The sequence below is a fragment of the Haemaphysalis longicornis genome, unplaced genomic scaffold (genome assembly GCF_048455015.1).
Source record: "Haemaphysalis longicornis isolate Haplotype H1 unplaced genomic scaffold, Haemaphysalis longicornis Haplotype H1 scaffold_6, whole genome shotgun sequence".
NCBI classification, from domain to species: Eukaryota; Metazoa; Arthropoda; class Arachnida; order Ixodida; family Ixodidae; genus Haemaphysalis; species Haemaphysalis longicornis.
This window is the reverse complement of record NW_027526407.1, coordinates 199,956,496-199,981,875: the sequence shown is the minus strand read 5'-3', so window position 1 is coordinate 199,981,875 and position 25,380 is coordinate 199,956,496. Positions and strand designations below refer to the sequence as shown.

General features: G+C 46.6%; 2 protein-coding genes across 2 annotated transcripts in view; one reads left to right on the top strand and one right to left on the bottom strand.

The window, feature by feature from the left end:
* Window positions 1–3,766, top strand: part of LOC144141301 (PIH1 domain-containing protein 1-like) — an 80,906-nt gene extending 77,140 nt beyond the window's left edge. The window contains exon 8 of the mRNA XM_077672877.1: window positions 3,629–3,766. Coding sequence (XP_077529003.1) covers window positions 3,629–3,670 — 42 coding nt within the window. The 3' untranslated portion in view covers window positions 3,671–3,766. The remainder of the gene's footprint in view (window positions 1–3,628) is intronic.
* Window positions 3,767–4,598: 832 nt separating this feature from the next.
* LOC144142158 (uncharacterized) lies at window positions 4,599–24,668 on the bottom strand. Its single transcript, XM_077673543.1, has 4 exons — window positions 24,556–24,668; window positions 15,052–15,670; window positions 9,426–9,591; window positions 4,599–4,805 (listed from the first exon to the last, which is right to left on the bottom strand). Exons 2-4 carry the CDS (start codon window positions 15,604–15,606, stop codon window positions 4,633–4,635), a joined length of 894 nt encoding a protein of 297 aa, XP_077529669.1. The 5' UTR covers window positions 15,607–15,670; window positions 24,556–24,668; the 3' UTR covers window positions 4,599–4,632.
* Window positions 24,669–25,380: the final 712 nt, after the last annotated feature.

The window sequence follows — 25,380 nt, the reverse complement described above, 5'->3', positions numbered from 1 at the left end:
CTTCTTGTGCACGTGTAATATTTGGCCCGGGTATTCCTGAGAGTGTAATCTAAATGTCATGCAGGTTTACTTGCATTGCTCAAAGATAATGCAGGGTCCCTTTAGGTGCACCAATTTTTCAAGTTCAGAAAAACTGTGTGCAGAAGCACAAAATTTCGCAGTATTTTACTTACAGTGTGAAGCCCTGAAATTGGTGCCGTTTGCAGTGATTGAGGTGCTTTGTTTATGCTGTGGATCAAGTTTCTGTATTCTGTAATTCTGCTCTATTTCTATGAAAGCATTCGAATGTTTACTGTGAGCACTCCACTCCAATGCTCTAGATTTCATATTCGGAAAAGACAACAAGGTTTATAGATGCAGTTCTGCCCCGTGAAGGATGAAGTAGAAATGTTAGTAGTGTTTGTCCCCCTGTTCGGTGGCAGTCAGGAACCCAATTGTATGAACTTCGGTTGATTTGGCAGGAGGCTCACCAGAGCGGTGGTGGTGAAGTGCCTGAGACAATTATGGACGTTTTCGAGAAAGGACCAAAGTACAGCGAGGAGCCAGATGTGCAAGTTGATGAATTACTTGCACTAAACAGAAGAATCGCCAGGAAAGTTGACGGCGAAAGTCAAGAGCGCTGCCTTTTAGAAGGGGTGGACAGCTTAGCGTAGACAGTTCACAAGCCATGAACTACTAAGAAGCGACCCCTGAAAGATGTTCTGCACTTTTTTAGAGATAAGAACCTGCGCCTTTTGCAGGAAGACAAAGACGGAGGTTTTGTTGTTGTACCTGAAGGTGTGTTTAGTGAAAAGGCAGGTCAGGCAATTAGTAAGAACTTTAGACAGGTTAAGAGGGGTGTGACGAGAATTAAAATATAAGGCCATGAAGTTATGCAATGACTTGGGACTGGCAAAGGTAGCATCTGGTATAAATAAGTGTATAGGCAACTCGTTGGAGGTATTTTTCTTGGCCAAGACACGCAAAGCAGATTTCCCGTTTAGGACAGTGGTTAGTGAGAAAGGCTCTGGGCAGATCCAGGTCAGTAGGTTTCTTCAGAAACATTTACATACGCTAGAGGTGTGGGATCCTTTTGCTACCAGAAATTCAAAGGATGTAACTTGCTTTCTTGCGCAACACCGGAACATAGGGTTTATATTTTCTGTCGATGTTAAAGATCTGTTTTATTCTGTGCCTCATGCTGAACTGCTCGAGTCTGTTAGGTCCTGTATAGAGGAGAACGGTGAAGTTTCGTTTCAGAATTCAACAGGGATGAATGTAGATAATTCTATAACCTTACTTGAATTTTATCTCAGTAGCACTTTTATAACTTTTGACAATAGTTTGTACTTGCAACGTCGGGGTATATGTATCGGTTCGTGTGTAGCCCCTGTCCTGTGTAATATTTTTTTGTCTTATATTGACCGCACCCTAGTGGATGTTTTTAATGGGAACAAGGTTCTAAAAGTTTTTAGGTTGTGGATGATTTTTGGATTCTTTTAAAGAAGCAAAATCACTTGAGCTACCATGACCTGATGAATGGGATTTTAGTTGATTTCAGACAACATGGTAAGGGGCTGACGTTTACACATGAGGCTCCGATAGAAGAAACTCTGCAGTTCCTAAACATCGAAATGTCTGTTTCTGAAACACACGTGTGTTGGATGTATCATCCAAAAGCTGCAAAGGATCTTTTACCTTATTAGTCGCCGCATTCAAAGACCTTGAAAAGAGGTATTGCTGCAATGCACCTTGAGTCTTCTCTTATGAAGTCGTGCTCGCACAGAATGGAGGAAAGTTTTAAAAACCAAGTGTCCCGGTTGGACGATGCTGGCTTCCCCTGTACAATCCTGGCGGCGTTGAGTGCAACACTCCTCCAAAAGACAAAAGGACAAACGCGCAAAAGGGTTTCAAGGGATGGTGCGAAGCCAGTGGTGGTACCATACATGCATAAGGTAGCCCATAATTTGAAAAAAGTGGCTAATAGGTATGGAGTACCTACAGTGTTCTCTGCTCCTGTGAAGCTGAAACAGCTTTGTTCTCTCACTGCAAAGGAGAAAACGAAACGGAGCGGTTGTGCCAAGAAACATTCCAAGCCCTTTGTGAAATGCGCGAAAGGCGTCGTTTACCAAATTCTACTTACATGTGGAAAGGCCTATATTGGCCAAACTGGGCGCTGCATGAACGATCGTGCAGGGGAGCATGAGCGCACTTTAGGAGATATAGATGCTACAACTAACTTGACGGAGCATTGCAGAAATTGGGAAAAAAGTGGGTGCAGGCCGCAACTGAATGAGATTAAGATTCTTGGCCGGGGCAGCAGCGATGTCGCGTGTGAGATAATGAAAGCCTTCTTGATAAATAGTGCGCACAAATGCGTGAGTGACACATCTTTGGCTTTATATAAAAGAGAGTCTGAATTGTTAAAGTCTTGCTTGTAGGGTTGATGATGAACGTGTTCTTTCTTGGCGTTTTGCGTATGTATGTTCGGCGCATACACCAATTTGTCTTATATTTGGGGGCGTAAGCCCGTGAATAAATTAGTGATTAGTTGCGCTTGTCCTGTTGTCTCCTCTTTGTGTCGTCGTTCCAAGCAATCCTCATGGCTTTTCAAGTATCAGACCAACTAGCCCGTCAACAAATCTTGCGGAACTTCATAGATGGGGATTGAATTGATGAGTTCGAGATGTGGTTCATACAATGAGAAGTTAATGTGGCTCATACAATGAGAAGTTAATACTTACAATGTGAGTGATAAAAGAAAAACTTCAAACTGCAAACTCTTGTACCAAGTGCGTACAAGTCACTCAAGCCCTAATTTTAACGCCGTTAAATTCCAAATGTACGTAAACCACTTGAAAGGTATTGGCCAGGACTCTGTTCCCACCGCAGGATCTGGGCAGAGTCTCAGTAAGCAATCACACTCTTAGGTTCAGACGCAAACTCTCAGTCTATTTCTGGCTAAAGGGGCATATAAGCCCCCCTTGCCACATCAGACGAGATGCCGAGGCTCTCCGGGATCTGCCAAGCTGAAATGTTCAGAGACGAATGCTGTTTTTAGCCAAGATTTGGCTTTACGAAACCTTGGCATCTTTCCCACTCTAGGATACCCCTCCAGCTTCTGTATATGCATAGTGGAAGGCCCAAAGTCTTCACAAACAGCTGCCACTCAGTCACCTGCCAGTAAGTTAACTGCCACAGCATATAGGCTGAATATATGTTACATGCCACAGCAACGGCATGCGTCCACTCTGGGGGGCGGAGTGTGCATAGCAACCATTCAAATGGTGAATATAAAGATGACTGACAGAAAAATGTCCCAGAAAAATGTCCCAGCTCTGTTTACCGTTCGTCCACCCTATTCGGGGATTACCACGGCAAAAGTTACAGCAGCAGTAATGTTCTAAGGTTATTATTATCCATACTCGGCAGTAGCGGCTTGCGTTGTGAGAGGATGCCTTCTCCTAGACACTTTGTTGCCCAAAGGTAATGTAATTGAACCACAGCATTGCATAGTTTTAAGTGCAGAGTGCATTCAGACAGCGCATCAGGTGCTCTCTTTTCTTACGCAATTTCTGGGCATCTTGTGGCTGACCTCATGAGTGTCCTTACAGATGCCTTCTTTATCATTTAATCTTTGCTCTTCCAGGTGCTGACTGTAACGGTGCCAATCCTCTCTGCAAGTTCCTGATTCCCGACTTGCCATTCCCCTGTATTGAGCTGTCAGTGCACCTGGAAATGATGGGTGCTCACTTCATGTTAAGTGCGACAATGTTCCCAATAAAACTGTTGTTCATTTTGAATAGAATTGGCTCTGTTTCTTTTCTTTTTTGCTGGGGCTGTGCTGGTGAGATGGCAAAAACTGAAGTTTGAGCAAATGGCTTGTCCATACCCAGCGTTTATTTCTGCAGCTTAGGTGTTGAAGTGGACTCAAACCATAGTGCTTGGTTACCGACAACAGTACAAGTAACTGCACCAAAATCTTTCTGTTTCTTTGATTAATAACCAGTCACTTCAGTGTCTAGCTGTGGCTTTTTGGATGTCTCATGCATGGTGAAGTTTGAGCTGCAGTGAAAGCTCGTTTATTTGATATTCAGTTTTTCAAATTTTTGGAGAGTCAAACTAATTTGGCCAATTCAAACTATATTGAAGTTTATGTATAAAAAAGCCTGTTAATTCAAACACAAGTCAGTTCCACTACAGATAACTTGAACTACACATCACTCTGTAGTTCATGTCACAGGTTATCGGTTTGGCTGTCGGCCAGTGGGACTCCAGCTGCTCAGTATATTCACTGATTTCTTCGTGTGGGGGAATGTTTAACGGTAAAGTACCTCCTACAAGGCCAAGGGCTACCGCACCACCTGGAGAAGACACCTCACTTGAAATTTCATAATGCTCAGCAGTATTCCCTATTAGAAGGTGGAACCCCTTTATGCCAGGAGGGGTCAGGGGGACAAAGGTAGTCACTTTGAGCTATTTATCTATTACAATCATTCGTTTATTGGATCAAAGTAACAATAGCTGTAACCTTACTTTCCAACGTCATTGCTTCTTGAAGCATTACACTGAAAAACGTGGTCGTGGCCTATACCAGAACTTTTGAATGCATCGTACACGCTTGATGTGGTCATTAACAGGTGGAAACATGGGTCAATTGTGAGTTGGTTTTTGGGCGTGCACAACTACAAAGCCGTGCCTCATGGCACATCCGTCAGGGGTCATGGTCGTTTTCGCCTCTAGCAGGGCCCTGCAGTCCTGCCGGAAGGTACTTCGTTTCTCCTCAGTGATCTTTGCTTCCAGTTTGAAGGCGGGCACGTAGGTATCTGCATAAAGGTAGGAGGAATGCACGCCAATTACAGTTTCATTTTGAATTTCTAGTTTAATTGTTTAGCGTGATTATTTACTGGAAATGAATTGCTGCCACTTTTGTCAGTGCTGTACTGCTAGCCTTTTTCAACCCGTGTTGGAGATGTTGATCTGTCAGTAAATACGTATTAAAACTACTGTATATACACCTGCTTGGGCCTGAAAAAGGCCTCCAATTAAAATAAATAAAGCGGTGTCAAAGTTGAGTAGGATGATTTGCGTATGAGGGGAGGCTGGTGCTGGTTAGTCCATTTAACCACCTCGGCATGTGACTTGCATCAAGGCAACACGTTTCGCAATGAAATTAAGGCTGGTTTGTGGCAGGCGAAATGGATATGAGAGGGAGGAGAAGAGTAGTGCAGTAAGAAGGGGTTGATAGGAGAGGTGACAGAGAGAGACGGGGGCAAATGCAATGAAGATGGGGATGAAGGATGAAACAGAAGGAGAAAGCAACAAGAATGAGAAGAGGGAGAGGGCACGGGGCGAGCTGTGTAGCAGGAGAGGCCAGTAGGAAGGGAGAAGAAATGGCGATAACAGGAGGGTTCTGGGTGAGGGAAAGAGTGGTAGAGGGACGAGAAGACGGGAGGGATGAAGTTTGAAGAAAAGTTGGGGATGGGAAAGAAGGAGAGGGAGAACGCCGATGAAGGGGATGGTGGAAAGACACGAGGGAAGAGAAGGAGCAGGGAAGAAGGAGGAGGGGTAGTTGGCTGTGGCGGCGACAAGGGGGGGGGGGGATCGGCGATGGGGGTGAGCAACACCCTCTAGACGTTTTGAAGGTATTGAGGGGAGAGAGAGAGTAGAGCGTGAGTGATGGCAGAGAGGGGTTGGAAGGAAGAGTAACGTAGTAGGCGCGCAGAATCAGTATTGCCTTTCATTTGAGGCGAATCAAATTGGTACGCGGCCAGTGTTTACTGTCACGTTTAATTTGTTCACGTGCGTTCGTCGTGCTTGTTTTTCGAAAACACCGCGATTGGCTCGTCAACTCTGCAGTCTTGCAAACATTTTAATTACTGGCACGTTTTGATTGGGTCAAACGGCCTTTAATTCCTGATGTTAGGGGCGCATGAGGAGGTTTTATAACCAGCAGATTTTTTGATCGCCCGGTTTGTGGCCTGTAACTTTTCTTAAAGGGGCCCTGACACAAAAATTTTGCATCTTGTTTTTTTTTGTTGCGATAAGTAGCTAGTGACCTACTTATAACCTGTAGAAACCTCATTTGCTTCAGCGTGCGACGATTGTTTAATTAGAGGCATTTTCAATGCGGCCAGTCGCAGTTTCGGTTTCAGCGAGTGCCGCGAAACGATGGATTTTGTGTGAACAAAGCTGACCACGTGACCGTCGGAGGGATATCACAGAGCAGAGCCGCCGTAGCACTGTCGAATCCGCATCGACGGCAGTTTCTGCGAATGCCCCTACGTACTGATCTCGTGAGGCGCTTAATTAAAAAGCGACCGTGGATGTGACGCAGGCGCCGCGAGTACAAATGCTACCGCGACTAAAGAACGACGCGCGACTCTCGAGACGGTGGGTGGCAAGACGCGCGCTGGGAGCAGCCGGCCGGTCTGCCTACAGGTCCGCCTACATATGTGTTCGGCTTAGCACTGCGGCGGATATTCGAGTGCCGCTCTCGTAAGCGGTGCAGATGACAATTTTTAATGCAACCCGTCATCGCATCATTAACTCCTTTCTCATGTAAGCCACCATGGTCGGGACTTGGGGACAATTTCGTGCAGCGGTAACAAGCTATCACTCGAGCTACCTGCGCCGGCCTGGGCCACTTCGCGGCCGTGGCCGCCGCCTGCACAGCGACCGTGCGGCTAGCTCAGTGGGCTTTTCGTGCCTCCGGCGCGTTTTCGCATCCAATGGTAATACACAGTAATAGAAACAGAGTGCCTGGAATCGCTGTAGAACTTTGGTCGCGGCCAGCTAACCGATTAGCTGACGAAATCACGGCGCCTCCGCCGCCAACGATCGGGTCGTTCGTTCTCGAGAGCAGAAGCTCCGCCCTCCGGCCCTCCGATTGAAGCGGCGAGCCGGGCGAGCCGGCGAAAAACGCCGGCAGTGCGGAAGCGTCACAAACTCGTGACGTGTTTGGATGTTGTTTATTTATACAATATCATCGGGATGTCGATTGCGCCTGGTCGTCTGCTGGCTGCTCGGTTGCGTTTCGCACACTTTAAAATTGATTTTAAATATGTTCTAGGCCGTATTCGCCGCTGATATTTTGCAGATGATGTATATGTGTTCCCACCAATCTATCTCCGAAGTTATCTCGCCTTCAAAATTTTGTGTCAGTGCCCCTTTAAGGGGGCATATGGCTCTTTGGGGCCAAAAAACGGTGAAAAAGTCGTTTCCTGAAAAATGGCATTTTTGGCATCAACGGCCATTTTTCTGTCTGCAAAAGACACCATATCTCAAAAGACACTCTACAGCTCAGTTCGCGCAGAATTCGATGGTGAAACGGCACTTTCTTTGCAATGCGAAGTTAGCATTTTGCTCTCAGTTATCTCGGCACCCAAAGCACGTACAACTGTATTTTTTTTTGCTTCTGATACCTGACTGTGTGGAGAATACAATGTAGGAAACAAAATCTTAAAATTGAGGCTTTTGAAAATTATTATTGTGTTCAATTGACGCCACTTGGGAGGTATTTCTGGCAGGGCGCGAGAGAGTGAAGTTCAGTGTGTTGTCAAATGGCCAAAAATACCTAAATGAAGAAGTTCTTTCAATCCTGTATTCTTTAGCCATTTTTCAGCCTAGCCATGCGGTAATAGCCAAACTTTATGGAGTAGTTATTTTGTAATTGTGCCCCAAAATAATAGCAATTAATCGTTAATTACGCCCCAGAAATAATCAACTAGCAAGAAATTTTATTGCAAATTTGACAAGAGTACAGAAAACTTTATAATGCTGTGCAGTTTCATTAAAATTGGTTAGTAAATAAAAAAATAGCTCCAATACCAAAACGGAGAATAAAATAGCTGTTCGCATTCCCAATCTACTGTCGTCGAAATGTCAAAACAAGCAAAGCGAAACACGCCTGCAATCTTGAATTTTTGGCTGCACCGACGCAACTCTCTTGCCTGAATGTTCGGCGTTAAACTCGCGGCACTCGGGACCCGCGCGTGAAAGTGTACCACAGGGGGGGGGGGGGCAGAGCGAAGCACGCGCTCGAGCTCGAATTCGCCTTCACCGAAACGACTTTTTTTAAATTTTTTAAACAAGAACTCAATTTGCGTAGCCACAAAGTTGTTCCGGCCGAACTACACACTATGGCGGCACTCATGAAGGCGTAGAGCGCCTTCGCCGAATGACGTTGACGCTAGCGCCAGATTCCCCTCTAGGTGAGTTAGTGAGAAACTCTACGTGAAAAGCTCGTTAACCGAACCGCCAGTGTTGCCACCACTGAGTGTTCAGTGTCGCCCGCCTTTTTGCACAGGGTCTATACTAGGCATCTGGTAGCTGGTGCGAATGTCGCTAACCCCGTATGTTTTCACCAATGCCAATTCAACTTGCTTTGTCAAGCTTGGAACTTCATTATTCTCACGCTTTGCAATGAGGGTGTTTCTTATCAGCCACCTCTAAGATACCACTTGAACTACAACGGCCTCTTTGCAAACGATTTTTATGCAAAATAGAGCAGACTGATGGTCATTTATATAGCTCTGTGGCATCTCCTGTCTTGGAAGTTCGTCCTGTCTCGTTCCGGTAATCACGCTATCACAATGGCGGCTACAACGGGCTTAGTTCGCAAAGTCCTTCGTCGTGTGAAATGAAACCTCACGTGACGGTTGACATCACAGCAGCTAGCTGGGAAGTGTACGTCAGCCATTCCTTCCGCGTAGCACGTATTATATCATCACCAGTTCTGTGCCCTATCACGTGATGCTTATGCCACATTAACTTGATGTTAAGTCTACTTGAACGAGAGATTGGGGGCAGTTTGATAACTTCTTAACGAAGATTGGGCGAGTTGGTACATCACTAAAGGGATGACCAGCGCAAAACGACGACACACGAGACACAGCGCTGAATTAGCGCTGTGTACATGTCCGTTGCCTTCTCTTTGTGTGTCGTTGTTTTGAGCTCGTCATCCATTCAATGAGAACTTCTGATCCGAAAGGAAGCAAACAGAAGGCTGGGCCATTTATTTCTGTATCGGTAAAAAGGACGCGTGCGGAGAATTCGCGAAGTATCAAAAACTTTTCATGCAATGAGTATTTTGAGTTCCGAAGAGGCCAAGATCAGACATATCTGCTGTAGGGCTGCTTCGGGGCCTAGAGAAACGTTCAAATTACTCCTCCGATGCTATTTGGTTGCGGTGGTGATTTTACGTCATGTATGCGCGGCCGAAAATGTGTCAACCGAAAAAAACATTCGACAAAATCGGTAGCAACTCCCAAAGCGTGTCCAGTCAGGACTTCCGCTGCATGAGGATATATGCAACGATCGGTCTTTAAGGCATGCTACCTGGTGATAAAAGCCGTCACTCGTGTCTTACCTTACAAGATGAACGCTTAATTATTTGCGCTTAACCTGGTAATAATTTAGTGACAAGAGGTATGGTAAATGCATACCCATCCAGGCGTCGATGTCAGGTAGCGTCCACATGCTGTCGTACACGGAACACGACACCAGTTCAAGTCCGGCAGCAAGAACGGCATCTTTCTCGCTGCTTATCACCTTCTCTTGCACGGTAGGTTGGCAGAACAGGAAGCGCTCCGAGTAGAGCTCTCGTGGATCCTGAAAAACGTCAATCATTTAATATGCCAATAAGAGAAATTTTATTTGGTGCTTTTTGAGCCCGTCATTGTGAATGGTCGATGTGCTATCGTCTATAATCGCAAATAGCGCCTTTAAAGGGACCCAGAAAAGCTTTGTGAAGGTGGCAATCAAATGCATTCAGGTGGTAGAACATATAACGGGGTATTTTTGAGCCAAGTGTGAGCCCCATACGTTGTACGGATAATTTGCAAACAATTTTTGAAGATAGCCTTTTTCAACCGATGAGCGCGACGCCGCGGCGAGCCGATCGCAGCTGACGCAACGGCGAGGCGCCCCCTGATTCGCCAAATCGCCGGCAAGGTCGGCCGCCGGCGACGTCACTGCCATTGGCTTCCGGCTGATCTTCCTGCATCCTGCGCGATCCCAAATAGGCGTGGAGTACCGGATTTCTTCAGCGACGTTCCGATACGAGCACTCCGCGTCCTCTGTATCTGGATAAAGATAAGTTATCCGTGCCGCGTCGTTGTCTGCAAAGCGAGCGACTGGAGTGGCGTCAAAATGAGGCGAGATACGGACGATTGCAGGCTGTGCAATGGCAAAGGCGGGTCCGCAGCGGTTGACGCGTGCCTAGGCGCAGGAATGTAGCTAGCGCAGAACGGAAGTCGAGCGTCACGATTTCACATGGCTATTCCCAGTGTTTCCAGCTGCTTTGAAAGAAGCAGAGAGGGAGGAGGAATCGATCGGAAAGGGGGAAGAGGTGCATTTAATTGCTTCTGGCGCAGCTAGTACTGAATGTAGATCAATAATTCCGACGGCATTGCATCGCTATACTGGTGCTACGCGACAATACAGGCCTTTTGTAGCATTTACAAAAGGCTTTTCTATGTCCCTTTAAGCACCTTTGAGTCTACTTTTTCACCATAGTCTGCACTAAGTGTTGACCTTCTTATGTCTGATAACGTGTCGCATTTCTTCTTTTGCATTTAAATAGTCACTAATGACAGTGCAGAAAAAAAATTGGTTGCCATATCCCGCCCTGCGATAGTGGATGCCCAGCAAAAGCTGTTGTAAACCACTAGAAGTGGTGATGGAGGGGGTATTAAATGTTTCTCGTAGTCTAGGAGGGCTTGTCAGTGGCGCTCGGCTAGTCACTAGTGTCACTATAGATCAGGGTACTGAGTATCGGCACCCTTTTCTCCTATTGTTCAGTGCCGCCGCCATGATGATTGGATCAGTTCGCATTACGTGACACTTATTTGAACTGTGACGGCTCATCGGTGCCGCCATTTTATTGTTTTTGCGTTTTAGTCGGTCAGCTCTGGTAGGCTTACTTGGCCTCCCTGCTCTGCGGCTGCGCGCGATGTACGTCGTTCCGAATGCGAATCAAAGATAATGCGTGTAACCGCACATCATCAGCAGAAGTGTGTACAGAGATGCGGCAAATGCTGGGTCCTGCCTAGCCTGACACATGCGCTCGGCGTCTTGAGCAAGAACTGCTCCATCTAGTGACACCAGCGCTGCCTAGCCATCGAATATAATCTGCAAATATAATCTTTACCAGAAACACATGTTGGGGTGTTTCATTGTTTACATGCGCCTTATCATCCATCATGCGGTTCCGATGCTTGTTTTTGTGGTTTCCTTAAATGAATTCTGAGCTCTATGATGTATGCCTGATTAGCCAGACTCATGCGCTCGGCGTCTTATGCCTTGGCGCCTTGGAGCTTTTGCGCACGGTGGTTGTTTTTGCCAATGGCGATGAAACCTCTGGTGGGCAGAGGTATACAGCTTTGCTGTGAAGGCGTATCTACAAAAGAAAACCTAACGAGCAGCTTCCATAGCGTCGTCAGCCCATCGGTGTATGCGCCACACCATGGAGCAGTGCCACATGATTATGTCCAATCCAGACACCGTAGGGGTGTGCGCGCACGCTGGTAGCAGTAGAAGAAGCGTCGTCAAGGGACATCCCAGGGCTGGAACCTCGGGACGCCTCATGTGCTAGCTCGTTGCCTGGGAGAGATGCATTGGCCGGTGTCCAGATTACTTGCACGTTGCGCATACGAGCGGCTAGGACGGAGCGTAAAATGCGTAGGACGGTATTAAAGGAGCCATGAAGACAAAATACAAGTTGTGTTTATTAGAAAGACTGCTTAGTACCGATAACAATAATACCAATATCATCGCAATCTTCGAACAAATAACGGAGATGTTAAAGAAAACGTGTGAAGCAGTCGCGACCCCCTAGCCAATTTCCCGCAACTTTTCTATGACGTCACGGAACCTTGTTTGTGCGATTGGCGGCCGCCTAACTGACCTGTCGCGACGACACATGACTGGACGTCTGTAATGGGGCCTCTAGTTTCATTTGACCGCATCACTTGTGTGCTAACGTGCAGTTAACGCACTGAAAATTATGTTTTATTGTTGGCCCGTATGACGTCATTCTTGCTCATAATCCGTCACTGTGGCTCAAAATTTGAAAGTTTTTAAATACTTCTTGCTTTTTTTCGTTAAAAAACATGTTTTGTGGCTGTAATGGAGCTGAGTGAGATACTGAATCCTAGTTCTTTAAAATTAAACGAAGTTGTATTTTCTCTTCATGGCTCCTTTAAGATACTGCCAATTTTGTGATTCCGGAGAGCTGTTTTAGAGTCCCTCACGATGGTTTTAGCCGTTGTGGAGCTGACGACGCTGCTGCCTTGGACCAGGGGGCTAGGGACCGGCTGGTGACCTACCGGGAGATCACTCAACACCATTGCATGGAGCGCCAGAAATATCCTGCAGCGCATCCCACGCTCAACAGACGTCAATCTGTAGCCTGGCGTCAGCTGCAGGCTAATGCATTCCCCAATCATGCAGTATTGAGCCAAATTTATCCCGACCTTTACAATGATCAATGCAAGTGGTGCACCCAGCGAGCCACACTCACTCACATGATTTGGGCTTGCGATGCCCAGCCACCAACTCTACGAGCATGCTTACGAATCACCAGTGCGGAGCTGTGGGAGAACCTGTTTTGCTTAGCTGCGACCCCGAAATACAAACCAAGGTCTTCCAACTGGCCGACGATGCAGCGCGCCCAAGGGCTGCAGGCCACAATCTGAGGGGGAGGAATTCAGAAAGGCTCCCACTTCCCCTTCCTCATTTCACCAGGTTTTGGGCGAAATAAAGTTATTATCATCATCAGTAGACGAAGCAGGACAGAAGGCACTTGGTGCATGTTAGCAATTTCTGCCACCTAAAATTGTCCTGGAAATCTGAATGGGGCCCTTCACGCGGCCTGGAGGCTATTACGGGCCTTCGCTGTACCTCTTTAACCCCAGGCATACGTATTATTATCTGCGCAGGTTTCGTCTGGTGCAAATAGCTCTGGGCAGTACTGTTATTAGGACGAATCTTTTGACGGGTCAATGATTTTCAAGACTGAGCCATCAGCTCCTTGAGGTGCCGCTTCGTAGTCTGGGGATAACCTTATCAGTGACGGCTCTTTTATCATTCGAGGCTTCTGTAACCAGGTTCTGCCGCCACCGCCGGCATGTTTTCTGTGCCCTCCAGCGCTTCAACGCAAATTGGAGTCGATTCTCATACAATTGGAATTTATTACTCTAGGTTCAATTTTCAGTTTTTTTTCCATAATTAGATAAGAATTTTTTTCTCTATCCACTGATTATTGGCTGATGCTCTGAATGGGCATGTGCTACACTCGAAGGAACAACAGCAAGTTCGACATCATTTGAACACTCGGAGCGTAGCTTCTACCCCTGCTTATAAACCTCGTCAACCAACTACTGGCTGGTTCCAAGGGGTATAGTCAACCAACTAATGGCTGGTAGACTATACCCCTTGCACTACTAATATTTTGGTTTTGATGAACTGTATCTTGCGAACTTTTTAATGCCTAGCTGTGCACCCTTCTGCGCCATCAAGCTATTTTGGAGCATTCTGATTTATATGTGGCATTGGCTGGAAATCGTAAAAAGAAATTTGCTCAGAGAAATCTTTCACTAATAGTAATCCTGAATCGTACTTGCCGGAAAGAAAGGACACAGAGCATGTGAGAGAATTTTCTATCACTCCAAGTTTTTTGTCAAGAAATGGATCAAGATTTGACGGCTGCCAGACTAGGGCCTCCAGATATTTTCAGGCCGTGTCTAGAGTGCCGTCCGAAAGTATTATAAGAACTCCGCTATATTGACGTCCACCGGGGTTTCGTGACTTAATTGCAGCGTCTGGCACTACATCGCTCTAGGTAACGTAAAGCTAGGCAACCTAACCTAAACGTAACATATATAACATGACCGAACGCACGCAAAATAACCATTTAAAACACCGAAAATAACCTAAGCCATAAAAATTATAGTTTAATGGAAAGAAGAAAAACAACCGAGGAAGAAGACGGTCTCTATCTACCATACTTGGGATCAAGAAGCTCAGGGGATCAAGAATACAACGACCGACACTTGGTGTTAAATATAATCGAGTGTCGTCGGACGGCACTCTAACCACTGCGTGTTTTTTAGGCTGGTACTACTTCTAGTATAGATTTGGTTGATGCCACAAGAGGCGTATAGGCGAAGGCTCCTAAGTTTGGACGATATCAGTGTGCATTAAAAAAGCCGGGGGGGGGAGGGGGGTTGTGAAAAAAAATCGACAAATTGTCCACCACTACGAACTAAACGAAGCGACCAGGCAGGAATGTTTTTCGCGGTACGTTAGGTTCCATAAGTGTGCAACACCACCATGTAGTGGCTTGCTTGCGTATATCATGGCTATATGATATATCGGTTCGCTTGGTGCACTTTCGCTTTTCACCGTAGCACCATCTGAGAGGGTTTTGATAAAAGACACCAGCAAGCCAGGGCACCCCGCGCGGTGCATCCTCGGCCTCACTGCCGACACCGCAGCCGTTTAGGCGCCCCTTGGCGTACGGGAACATGACGATGCCCACAACACCAGTAGACCTCTTCGCCAGTTGCACGCAAGCTTTTGAGCTTTCTGCATCATAATAAACGCTCAACTCGTGTAGTTTTATTATCAATATATCTCATTCACCTCCTGTGCATGATTGACTGGGAGGCCGTGTGGTTTCCGAGTGTCATTAAGGACAATTATGACAACATAAAAATTCAAACGCAGTTTTTTCAACCAGTGCCACCAGCATATTACCTGCGCTCGATACAATCGTAGAATAAATTAGTCTATCCCTTTTCTAAGCTGTGGGAGGACGTGTGGTCACCTGCGACCACTTAGACGCCCACATCTTTTGTCCTCAAGGAATAGGGCCGTCCGGTTATCGCTTGTATTTCTGCGCTAGAGAACCACTCTTACTCTAGGACTTAGTGAAGTTCTCTATTACTACTACTGCTACGTTGAAATACGCTTTTGTTATTTTTTTTCTTCCTACCGACCACCATTAAAATAGTTTTTTTCTTTCAGTGCTATAGCAATGAACGATATGTTATCGAGCGCTAATCTCACCGGGACATAGTGTTTCCACTGCTCCATATTGCTCAGCTGGTACATGACGTCCGTGATGGTGGATCCAGTGAGCGACACGATCGCGCACTCTCCGCCGTCCTCCAGCAAGTGGAACATGTTCCGGTAAGCCGCCTTCAGGTCACGGACGCATTGTAGGGCGAGGAAAGAGTAGACGCGGCTGAACGCTCCATACTTGGCCAACAGCGGCTGCGGATCGCCCACCTCGATGTCAGCGAGCTCGTAGCTGATGTCCGGATGACTGGCGTGCTCTTGAGCGTACTTGATCAGCGTCTCCGACCTGTCCACGGCCACGATTCGGCGGCAGGGACGGACGTGGTCGAGAAGGGCGTCCCTTGTGAACCCGCCCGTACCGCAGCCCACGTCTAGGTACTGGTTCCGCTCACTCGCAGGTACTTTGAAGTGGACGTGGCTTAGGGCAGCGAGCTTGTGCTGGTATCCCGGCGTCTTTGATTGCTGCAAGGCATCAGGATCGATGTAGCAGGAGGAACCATCTCGTTCCGAGTACTTCTTTTGAAATTTGTTGGTCGCTGACATCGTGGACGTATTTGTTTGGGCTCGTCTGTTCTGTATCCTTGAGAGTGTCCTTGATAGCGGGCTCCTGCGCAACGAAAAAAAGATTTGCCAGTTATGACATCTTTTTGCACGCAGCGTCGTGAGAGAAAGGGTAGCGAAAGTTTTGCGCCTACAAATAATGCATGTGATGTGCATCCGCCATATCCGCGTTGTTGTGCTCCGAATCCCGCTTACTGAAGAAAACGCCATATTGATCGAGCATGGAGAATGGGGAAAAAAGCGCGTTCCGGCAAAGTTATTTTGTTGCGTCCACCCTGTCAATTACCGTCATTATATATATATATATATATATATATATATATATATATATATATATATATATATATATATATATATATATATATATATATATATATATATATATATATATATATATATATATATATATATATATATATATATATATATATATATATATATATATATATATATATGTCACAGACGTTGGCCAGCTTCCCGAGAAACTTACACGGAGCATACCCGCATATCCATGTGGCCAATCTCTCCCTATCTGGGTATGTGCTCCGGTGGAGCACATGCCCAGTCTTTTTGCGTACACAATCTCTGCGTTGTCACGTGACAATGTCATCGTCATCACCATCATGGTGGTGTCCAGACTGCAGGAAGAAAGGTTCTCCCTAAGAAAGATCTCCAGCCACGACTATCGAGTGCTAGCTCAGTCCATGCTTTCCTCCCAAATTGTCGTATCCCATTCGTCCATCGAGTCCTTGGCCGACCCCTATTGCGTTTACGCTGTATCGTCAGTCGCTCTGTAAAATGGATGGTCCACCTACTGCCTCTCATTTGCATGACGTGACCCGCCGATGCTAACTTTCTTCGCCTAATTTGGGCTAGAATGTCCCCCACCCTAGTCTCTTCCCTACCCCACGCGGCTGTTTGCCTATACCTCAGCGTTACCCCCAGCATCCTCCTTTCCGTAGCACGTTGGGCCGATCTAAGTTTACTTTCAAGTCGTTTAGTGAGACCCCGAATTTCTGCCCCGTGCGTCATTACTTGAAGAATACATTTAATTAATACCAGCTTTTTGAGTGAGAGGGGAAGGTTATTAGTGAAAATATCAAAATTCTTACCAAAATCAGCCTACCGCACGCTTATTCTGCGTGTAATTCCCTTTTCATGGTTGGGATCAGCTGCTATGGCTTGCCCGAAATGGACGTAACCGCTTCCCGTTTTCAAGACTTCGTTACCTACCTTGAAGTTACGTTTCTTGGCATGCAGACTGAAGATGTCCTTCAATTTTTTCGTGTTTAATTTTAAGCGTAACGTCATAATTTTTTAGACGAACTGGCAAAATATGATTTCAAGCGCAACAAAAAGCACGGACGAAGTAGACGAGACAGGCGATAGGGCCTGCCTCGTCTACTTTGTTTTTTTGTCCGTGTTTTTTGTTGCGCTTCAAATCATGGCAACTATTCACCAGCTACCCCAGCAAGAAGTTCTTTTGGCAAAGCATATGCGCTGCAATTTCCGCCCGCTTTGACTGAACAAGACAACGTCGTCTGCCAACCTCATATGACTAAAATATTCCCCATTGATTTGCACCCCGGTTTTTCTCCACTTAAGCTTCCTGTACACACCTTCCAGACATGCTGTAAATAATTGCGGGGATATTGCGTCCCTTGCCGGACACTCTTTTGTATAGAAATATTGCAAGTTCATTGAACGAGCCGCTTCGTTCCCGTGCATCTGTCGCATATATCTTTAGAGAGCGGAATGTATGGCCTGTCGGTCACGTAATGCCTTTATTACTGCGGAATTGGGCACTAAGTCAAATGCTTTTTCATAATCTTTAAGTGCCATGTACAACGGTGTGTTATATTCCGAACATTTTTCGGTTACCAGGTTGATAGCGTGAATATGGTGTAAAGTTGGAAAACTTTTTCTAAAGCCCATGGCTGTGGGACATCTAAAGGCACACTTATGCGATTGAGAGTTGCCTTTGTAAATAATTTGTAGGTGACCCAGAGCAAGCTGATGGTTGTCTGATGTTTAAAGGAGCCATGAAGAGAAAATACAACTTCGTTCAATTTGAAAGAACTAGGATTCAGTATCTCACTCAGCTTCATTAGAGCCACAAAAGATGTTTTTTAAGGCAAAAAAAGCAAGAAGTATTTAAAAACTTTCAAATTTTGCGCCACAGTGACGTGTTATGAGCAAGAATGACGTCATACGGGCCAACAATAAAATATAATTTTCAGTGCATTAACTACAGGTTAGAATTCAAGTGATGCGGTCAAATGGAATTAGAGGCCCCATCACAGACGTCCAGTCATGTGTCGTCACGACAGGTCAGTTAGGCGGCCGCCAATCGCACAAACAAGGTTCCGTGACGTCATAGAAAAGTTGCGGGAAATTGGCTAGGGGGTCGCCATGGCTTCACACGTTTTCTTTAATATCTTCGTTATTTGTTCGAAGGTTGCGATGATATTGGTATCATTGTTATCGGGACTAAGCAGTCTTTCTAATAAACCCAACTTGTATTTTGTCTTCATGGCTCCTTTAAGCTCTTGGCATCATCTTTCTCATCTAGAAGAACTATATTCTACTTTTTTCACGCCTTTGGCCCTATTAAAGTCCTCAAGGACTGCGGGAATAGGGCTGCAAGCTTTGTTAGCCCAACGTCCCCTCCGACTGCATGGGCGTTGGCAGGGGGTGCAAGAGGGGCACCCCCCCCCCCCCTCCTAAGGTGCAGCATCAAGCATTACCCCCCCCCCCCCCCCCAACCCTGCTCCCCTCCTGCTCTTCCTACCTCCGCCCCGTAGCTTCATTCATGCTTGGTTATTTTTTCTCTCTGAAAATCATGATCATCAAAACTTTCCAGAATGTCCATTGCAACCTTGCCGTCAAGAAGGAGCGGGGGGTCATTCTGTTGGGGTTTCTTCAGCGCGAACGCACGTGGACACCTCAAAGAAAGATCTAAGTCAGTCACCCCTGGAAGCCTTTACCCTTCAAATTCTATCTCTGGCATCTTTCCTGAAAAACGTAGTTTGCTCTTTAAACGAATTCGAGACCTAGCTTGTCCATCGACGGATTAGCTATGCCTGGGTTCTTTTTTAACGACCCTCCTTACCTACTACTAGGTGCGGAGCCACTCAAGGGGCGTGTGAAATGTGTTCTCCTACAGGACATTCTGGCCCGAAGCTTCTGCTTGTAGTCGGAACGTACATGCATTTACTTGTTCCGCACAGCTTTGCTGGAGCTGCAAAGACATCACTGGAAGGGGTCAGGCCCACTCGTCACAAGTCCACTCGTCACACGTAAACTGGTGAGGAATGCCAATTCGTCATAGGGAATTTCGTACGAAGAATTCTCGTATTGCCGGAATATTCTTCACACGGAAAACCCGCATTAAGGACTTGTTTTGAACGCCAAAGTGATGTTATCGCTTTATATGCGTCGTCTTTTAAAGAAAGCTATAGGTGAGTGCAGGGACGATGGGAGCCAGACTTAGGGCTTATTTCGGCAAATCTTCTCCCTTCCAATTACACCCCCACCCCCCCCCCCCCCCCCCAAAAAAAAAAGTGGCTACGGCTCTGGGCAAATGTGCTCGAATTTTCTGCGGAAGAAGTTAGGTTAATATAGCCTCACACCTCATCAATTCTCTTAACTAAATTATAATTGTAACCAAACTTATATCACATGACGCGCTTTTATACCCTGATGCTTCTTTTTTAGGGTTCACGTGATTTGACCGTAAACCATTCTTCGTGGCCCTTTAAAGCCAGTGCTTTGTTGACAATTTCGCGGAGTAATGAAATTCAAGCGACAAAAAGCGAATCCAAAGGACAAACGCCAACATATTTTCTGTGCCAAAATTTACATCGTGAAAATGCCCCAAATTCACATTGCGAACCCCCGCGCATAATCACATGTGTACGTATCACGTCATACACACAAACACAAGCAAAAAAACAAAAAAGCACTTTACCCTTTGCATTATCTCATGTCGTCTAACACCTTAATTTCCTTATCGGACAGGGCTACTGACGGTTTACTTATGCACGCTCCCTTTCCGATAAGGAAATTAAGTAGCCCTGTCCGATAAGGAAATTAAGTTGTTAGACGTCATGAGATAATGCAAAAGGTAAAGTGTTTTTTTTCTTGTGTTTGTGTGTATGACGTGATACGTACACATGTTATGATGCGCGGGTGTGTGCCAAGGAGGGTATATATGTCTTGAGTGGTGAATAAAATTTCAGTTGTTATTCTGCGCTGGTCTTCTTATATTCGTTCAGTCGTCGGTTTTTTGTGCGTTCAAGTTACAGCTATGAATTGTCACCAACTAGCCTGCCTTTCAGGGTTATGGTATCCTAACGAAACAATTACTAGCTGACCAGCGAAGCTGTGCAAAATACATATTACACGCATGGTTAAAAAATGCACGCCTATCTATTTTTAACACTGTTTGGTAAGGATATTGATTGTGGCCCTGCGATTGCTAATGCAACTTGCAAGCACTAGAGCTTTATTTTCCAGGAAATCATGGGGCTGCCCTTTTCTATCCGTGGGAGCCAATGTAAGAGAATCTGCAGCTTTAGTGTGAACGACCAAATAATGCAACGCAAATGCTGCACACCGTAATAATACCGTCGTCTTAGCGGCCATTTGTCACATAAATGCTTTCGGAAAGTTTTGACAAAACAAGAGTTACAGCTGTTTTCTGCTTAACGGATGTTGTGATTGCTGCGGAGCGTTTTGGCACACGTAGAACAAAAATGCACGGAACTGTTCCATACAAACTTTCGCTCTAAAAAACAGTGTACGGGCTAATTAAACTGGTTCAGTATTGTACCCGCACCCGAATTTATGGTCATAGTTCGTCGCGGGCACAGACGACTTGATCACGTTAGTTTAGTAGCATGCTTTCCTGATGGGCTCTTGATGAAAATGCTTTCCTGATAGGCTCTTTTCTGATGAAAATGCTTCCTGATGAAAATTTCCTGATGAAAATGCTTTCCTGATAGGCTCTTGAGATTGCCACTGAAGCTAGTGCAAGAAACTGCTTGCCACTAGCGGTCAGAGAGAGTGCATTGCTGGGGCCCAAGTCCCGAGGTCTTTACGCGAGGAAAACGAACATCCCAGCATGCTAGGACTGCGCTGGCACAATCGAAATCATTTGCCGTTTTAAATATCATGCCGACCCCAGAAGATCTCTACAGTCAGAAAGTAGAATCGAGGGAGCCAAGGCTGTCTATGGCGCAAGTTCTGCTTCGAAAAGAGGCCGCACACCGCTCTTGTTGAGGGACCAGAAAATACACAGAACCGTAGCGGTATACACCTTAGCTGTGAAGTACGACCTGTGGTTGAAAAGATGAGGTTTACTTTCGTTGGCGCAAAACGGCAATCCTTCGCCGGAACGTGCTGGAAACTGGTGGGACACCGCCTCACACGGCACTGACGGTAGAGAGAATGGAAGTTCGCAAATTACGGGCTTATCTGAACACCCGGCCGAGAGAGCGACAAATCGAAGATAGATATGATATCCTCGGGTCACTGCACGCGTGTCCCAGCGCTGCCTACTGTTGACATTTGGCGCGCAAAAGATATTAGCAGTGGCTTAGCTCGGCTATGCCAGGATATATGTAGCGTGAGATAAGGTTCAGTTGGTATTTCTTAGCTTTCCTGGCTGTCTAGGATTAGCTCGATTATCATGCTTACAGCTGCTTCAATGACACACACACAGTATTCGCATTATGTGACACATGTATATTTATCAAGTGGATCCGGCGCAGGGTCACCAATCGCCCCAGAGCTGAGCTGGTGTTGCTGCTACGCACGAGCCATCGGTTCCACACCCTACCACCCCTCACATGATCATCAAGTTTGCCTGGCCGCCACGCGCGGAATGGAGGTCGGCGAGGACGCTGCGCGTGTGGGTGTGTGAGAGACGCCGGGCAGCGAGCAACGTTCCGTGCGCCGTGTGACGTCACTGCTCCTCGCGCATGCGCAGCACGGCTCTCCCGGAGCCACGCGAAACTGCTCGACCTCGGCCAATGTAGCTCACGCAACAAAAAATAAAAACTGAATGCACGTAGTACTCACATTGACTACGACACGGGCTACGGCTGGGAATGTGGGTAATCTCATAATGGGGAGTGAAAAAGAGCGAAACAGAACACACTGTTTTGTTAGCGTATACACACAAAACGTTCGAAGAAAGGAGTTCCATTCTCAAAGGCATAAGTGCACCACTGCTTGCTTAAATTACGCTGCTATCGCCACAATGTAATCGGGGTTGCATGGACCACTCTGACATCGACCAAGGCCGTGCTAAGCAAAAATGACGTCTGGTGGTCTACGATTAACAGCCACATTGAGAACCTCATAAAGTGCGTACTGCCGAACTCTCTTCCGGCACCGGAATGTGCCACTTCAGTCGATTAAGTTTTTTTGGAGGCCCTGGCAGCCAGTCGGCACGGTCCTCTTTTTCCCTTCAGGACCTTGCGGCATGCCTACCTAGAACATCAAAAAGTAGACTAATGCCTGTGCTACACGGTAACTTTCAATTGACAATTGGACTCTCCTCCACAACTGCTCCTCATGTATTCCTTCCGAAGACCTTTCGAAGGCCATTGAAACGACCGTGTAGCACAGATATTTGCCATGGCAGCCAACAGCCGCGAAAATTGTGAGGGTGATGGCTTGGATGCTGTACAGGGCGGCGACAATCTTCTTTCTCATCTGCGTAGATCGCATTCAAGATTGCGAGGTTGTCTTGAAAAGACAGAACATTTTGTTTCCTGGCAGCACAACTCATCACCCACGAATCCATACCACACATAGCAGTAGAGACGCGCGTCTACATGGCGGCAGACCCGCCGCGATGGCTCAGAGGCTACGTTGCGCTGCGGAGCGCGATGTCGCGGGTTCGATTCCCGGCCGCGGCGGCCGCTTTTCTGATGGAGGTGAAAAGCAAAAGCACCCGTTTGTACGAGATTTCGGCGCACGTTAAAGATCCCCAGGTGGACAAAATTAATCCTGAGCCCCCCACTACGGCGCGCCTCATCGCCTGCGTTGCGTCAGCGCGCTAAACCCTACAACCAATCAAATACATGGCGGAAGGCAGGCCTAGCTTTTCAAAACTTTTCTCGAACCGGCACCTCACTCCCACGTGGAAACACAGAAATACACGGTAGTTTGTGATGTGCGTGACAAAAAAAAAAGAAATGTAGTTACTCTTTCTACCCGATGTCGTGTTCACGTTACATAAGCAAAGCAAGAAGACGCTGCGACATTAGCCACGTATGGGGCTAGCCGCTCTGTTAATCATCATCATCATCATGAGAAATTTGGTTTTTAGGCGATTTTAGACGTTTTTGTAGCTGCTGGATTCTTACGTTAGGGCTAGTATGCGCTAAATTTGTGGATTTCTCCAGTCCATTTTCAGTAAAAGTGCAGCAACAATGAGTGCTCCGCTTAGCGACTTTGTTACATCAAGACTAACCACCGCAATGCCTTCGTTACATAGAGGTAAAAAAAAAACATGGGCTTCAATGGGGATGGCAAGGGGAATTAAAAACCTTCGTTAAATCCAGGAATTCGTTATATGGAGGTTCGTTACATCCAGATTTAACTGTATCACGCTCTCAAGACAGAGTACATAACATTGCCTTACCATAAAGCCACCAAACAAAAATGGCATAAAGTCTAAATAGGTTCTGAGCATAAACGGTGAACAGGTCCAAAATGCGGACTTTTATTAGTTCGTTGCCATTATCCAAGTTACAACAAAAAACAACACTAAAGAAAAATACATTCAGATATACAAAAAAAAAACTTAGCATTCAGGGAACACCGAAGAAAGTAAAACTATGCTCGCTTTTTCAGTTTTATATTCACATACGCTTTGTAGACATATTTTATATCAATCGATGTGCAATGACTGTATCACATTTACCAGTTATACAGGGGTAGGCACGGGTTCTGGCTTTATTTTTTCATTTCTCTGTATTTTTTTCCTGGCCTCGAAATAAATGGATACAATGAAGGCTATCGTCTGTCAACAAAGTTACCCCCTTCGTCCACGAAAAACGTGCTCGGACGTAAAACACGGAAAACAATTTGTGAATTATCATGGAGGCGTCCTGTGCCGCATTATACTGACATATGGGGATGTTTATGTTATACAAACCTCTCGGTGCATGATTGACAAATCAGCACATACAACTGCAAAATAAGTGGAGAGACCAAAGGGCGCTACGTCACGGTGTTAAGGCGGTGGTTCTATGCCAAGATGGCGACGTGAGACAGACGAAGCAGCTCGAGCAAGAGCTACTCGCATGATGACGGGCTTCAAAAACGATGATCTCTAAAATGTCTACAGCAACGTTAACAGTGCCCACTGTAAATTCTTTTACGAAAGCGCTGACAACACTGACAGCCTTGTCTTCGAAGCAGCTGAAACAGGCGGAGTGAATCGAAACTGCGTGAGTGTTGGTGGGTTGATTGTAGGGTTTAACACGCCGACGCAACGCAGGCGATGAGGCGCACCGTAGGGGAGGGCTCCGGATTAATTTTGACCACCTGGGGATCTTTAGCGTGCGCCGAAATATCGTACACACGGGCGCTTTTGCTTTTCGCCTCCATCAGAAAAGCGGCCGCCGCAGACGGGAATCGAACCCGCGACCTCGTGCTCAGCAGCGCAACGCCTTAGCCACTGAGCCACCGCGGTGGGTGACTGCGTAAGTGTCATCTGTATTAACCTCAACCACAGGGATATCGCTTTCTTGAGACTAATCAAAGCCTATATTCCAAGGAAGCCGCAAGACCGTACGCAGGACGGTCAACACCAAGAAACCATGGTACGACTTCGTGAAGCCAGAGTGACAAATTACATCGAAACATGGTGAAACGAAAGAAAGGAAGGCCCCAACGAACTCACAGATTTACCTGAGCGTCGGCCACGAAGGACAGATGGAAACGGGGCGTGCAACTCCACTAGCCGCTAGTTGCGTAACCGGGTGGGTGGCAGCTTGATCTGTGCGCCTCCGCCGCCGACTGTTATTTTCCTGCCGCTCTGCGATACCGCCCAAGTCGCCGGAGTGAGCACGCTGCCAACGGGCAATAATTGCAGCGCGCCGCCGGCACCGCCGTATTTTTCTTTTCTTTGACCGGGGTAGGCTCAAGGGGGGAATGCGCTGAAGAACGAGGAAGTATGAAGCGACATGACGGCACTCCACTGGAAGCTGTCGTTTCTCCCTCTGCACAAAATTCCTTTCTCACTCTCTCAGCGTGCTCTTCGTCTTGAAGTAGCCGCGTTCCACAGTGAGTGAACGGATGATTTTTACGTTCTGCCGGTGTCCTTCAATGCTTAAATACACGGCCAGAGAGAGAGAGAGAGAGAGAGAGAGAGAGAGAGAGAGAGAGAGAGAGAGAGAGAGAGAGAGAGAGAGAGAGAGAGAGAGAGAGAGTGAGAGAGAGAGAGAGAATACACGTTTATTTAAATCAACAGGGGGGATTGTACTGAAGCTTGAAGTAGGCGTCCTCAGTCCAAGATGCCTTGAGCGCGGGCTCATCGACAGCCCTTCGAGCCGAGGCTGGTCGCCGAATTCGCTCTCCCAAAGCTCGGCAGTAGAAAGTTGCAGGTTGGGGGGAATCAGTAAATTGCAAAGAAACAAATATGTCGATGCGGGATTATAACACTTGTTTGCAGCTACTCTGCATTTATATTGGCGCTGCCTGGTTTTTCCGTATTGACATTTTCACCGTACCTAA

What these genes read in the sequence shown, in the direction of transcription:
- LOC144142158 (XM_077673543.1), bottom strand. Translation starts at nt 15,606, where the DNA reads ATGTCAGCGACCAACAAATTTCAAAAGAAGTACTCGGAACGAGATGGT. An exon ending in AGTGGAAACACTATGTCCCG is followed by an intron (nt 9,592 to 15,051) that starts GTGAGATTAGCG and finishes GACGTTTTTCAG; the next exon opens with GATCCACGAGAGCTCTACTC. An exon ending in TGACATCGACGCCTGGATGG is followed by an intron (nt 4,806 to 9,425) that starts GTATGCATTTAC and finishes ACCTTTATGCAG; the next exon opens with ATACCTACGTGCCCGCCTTC.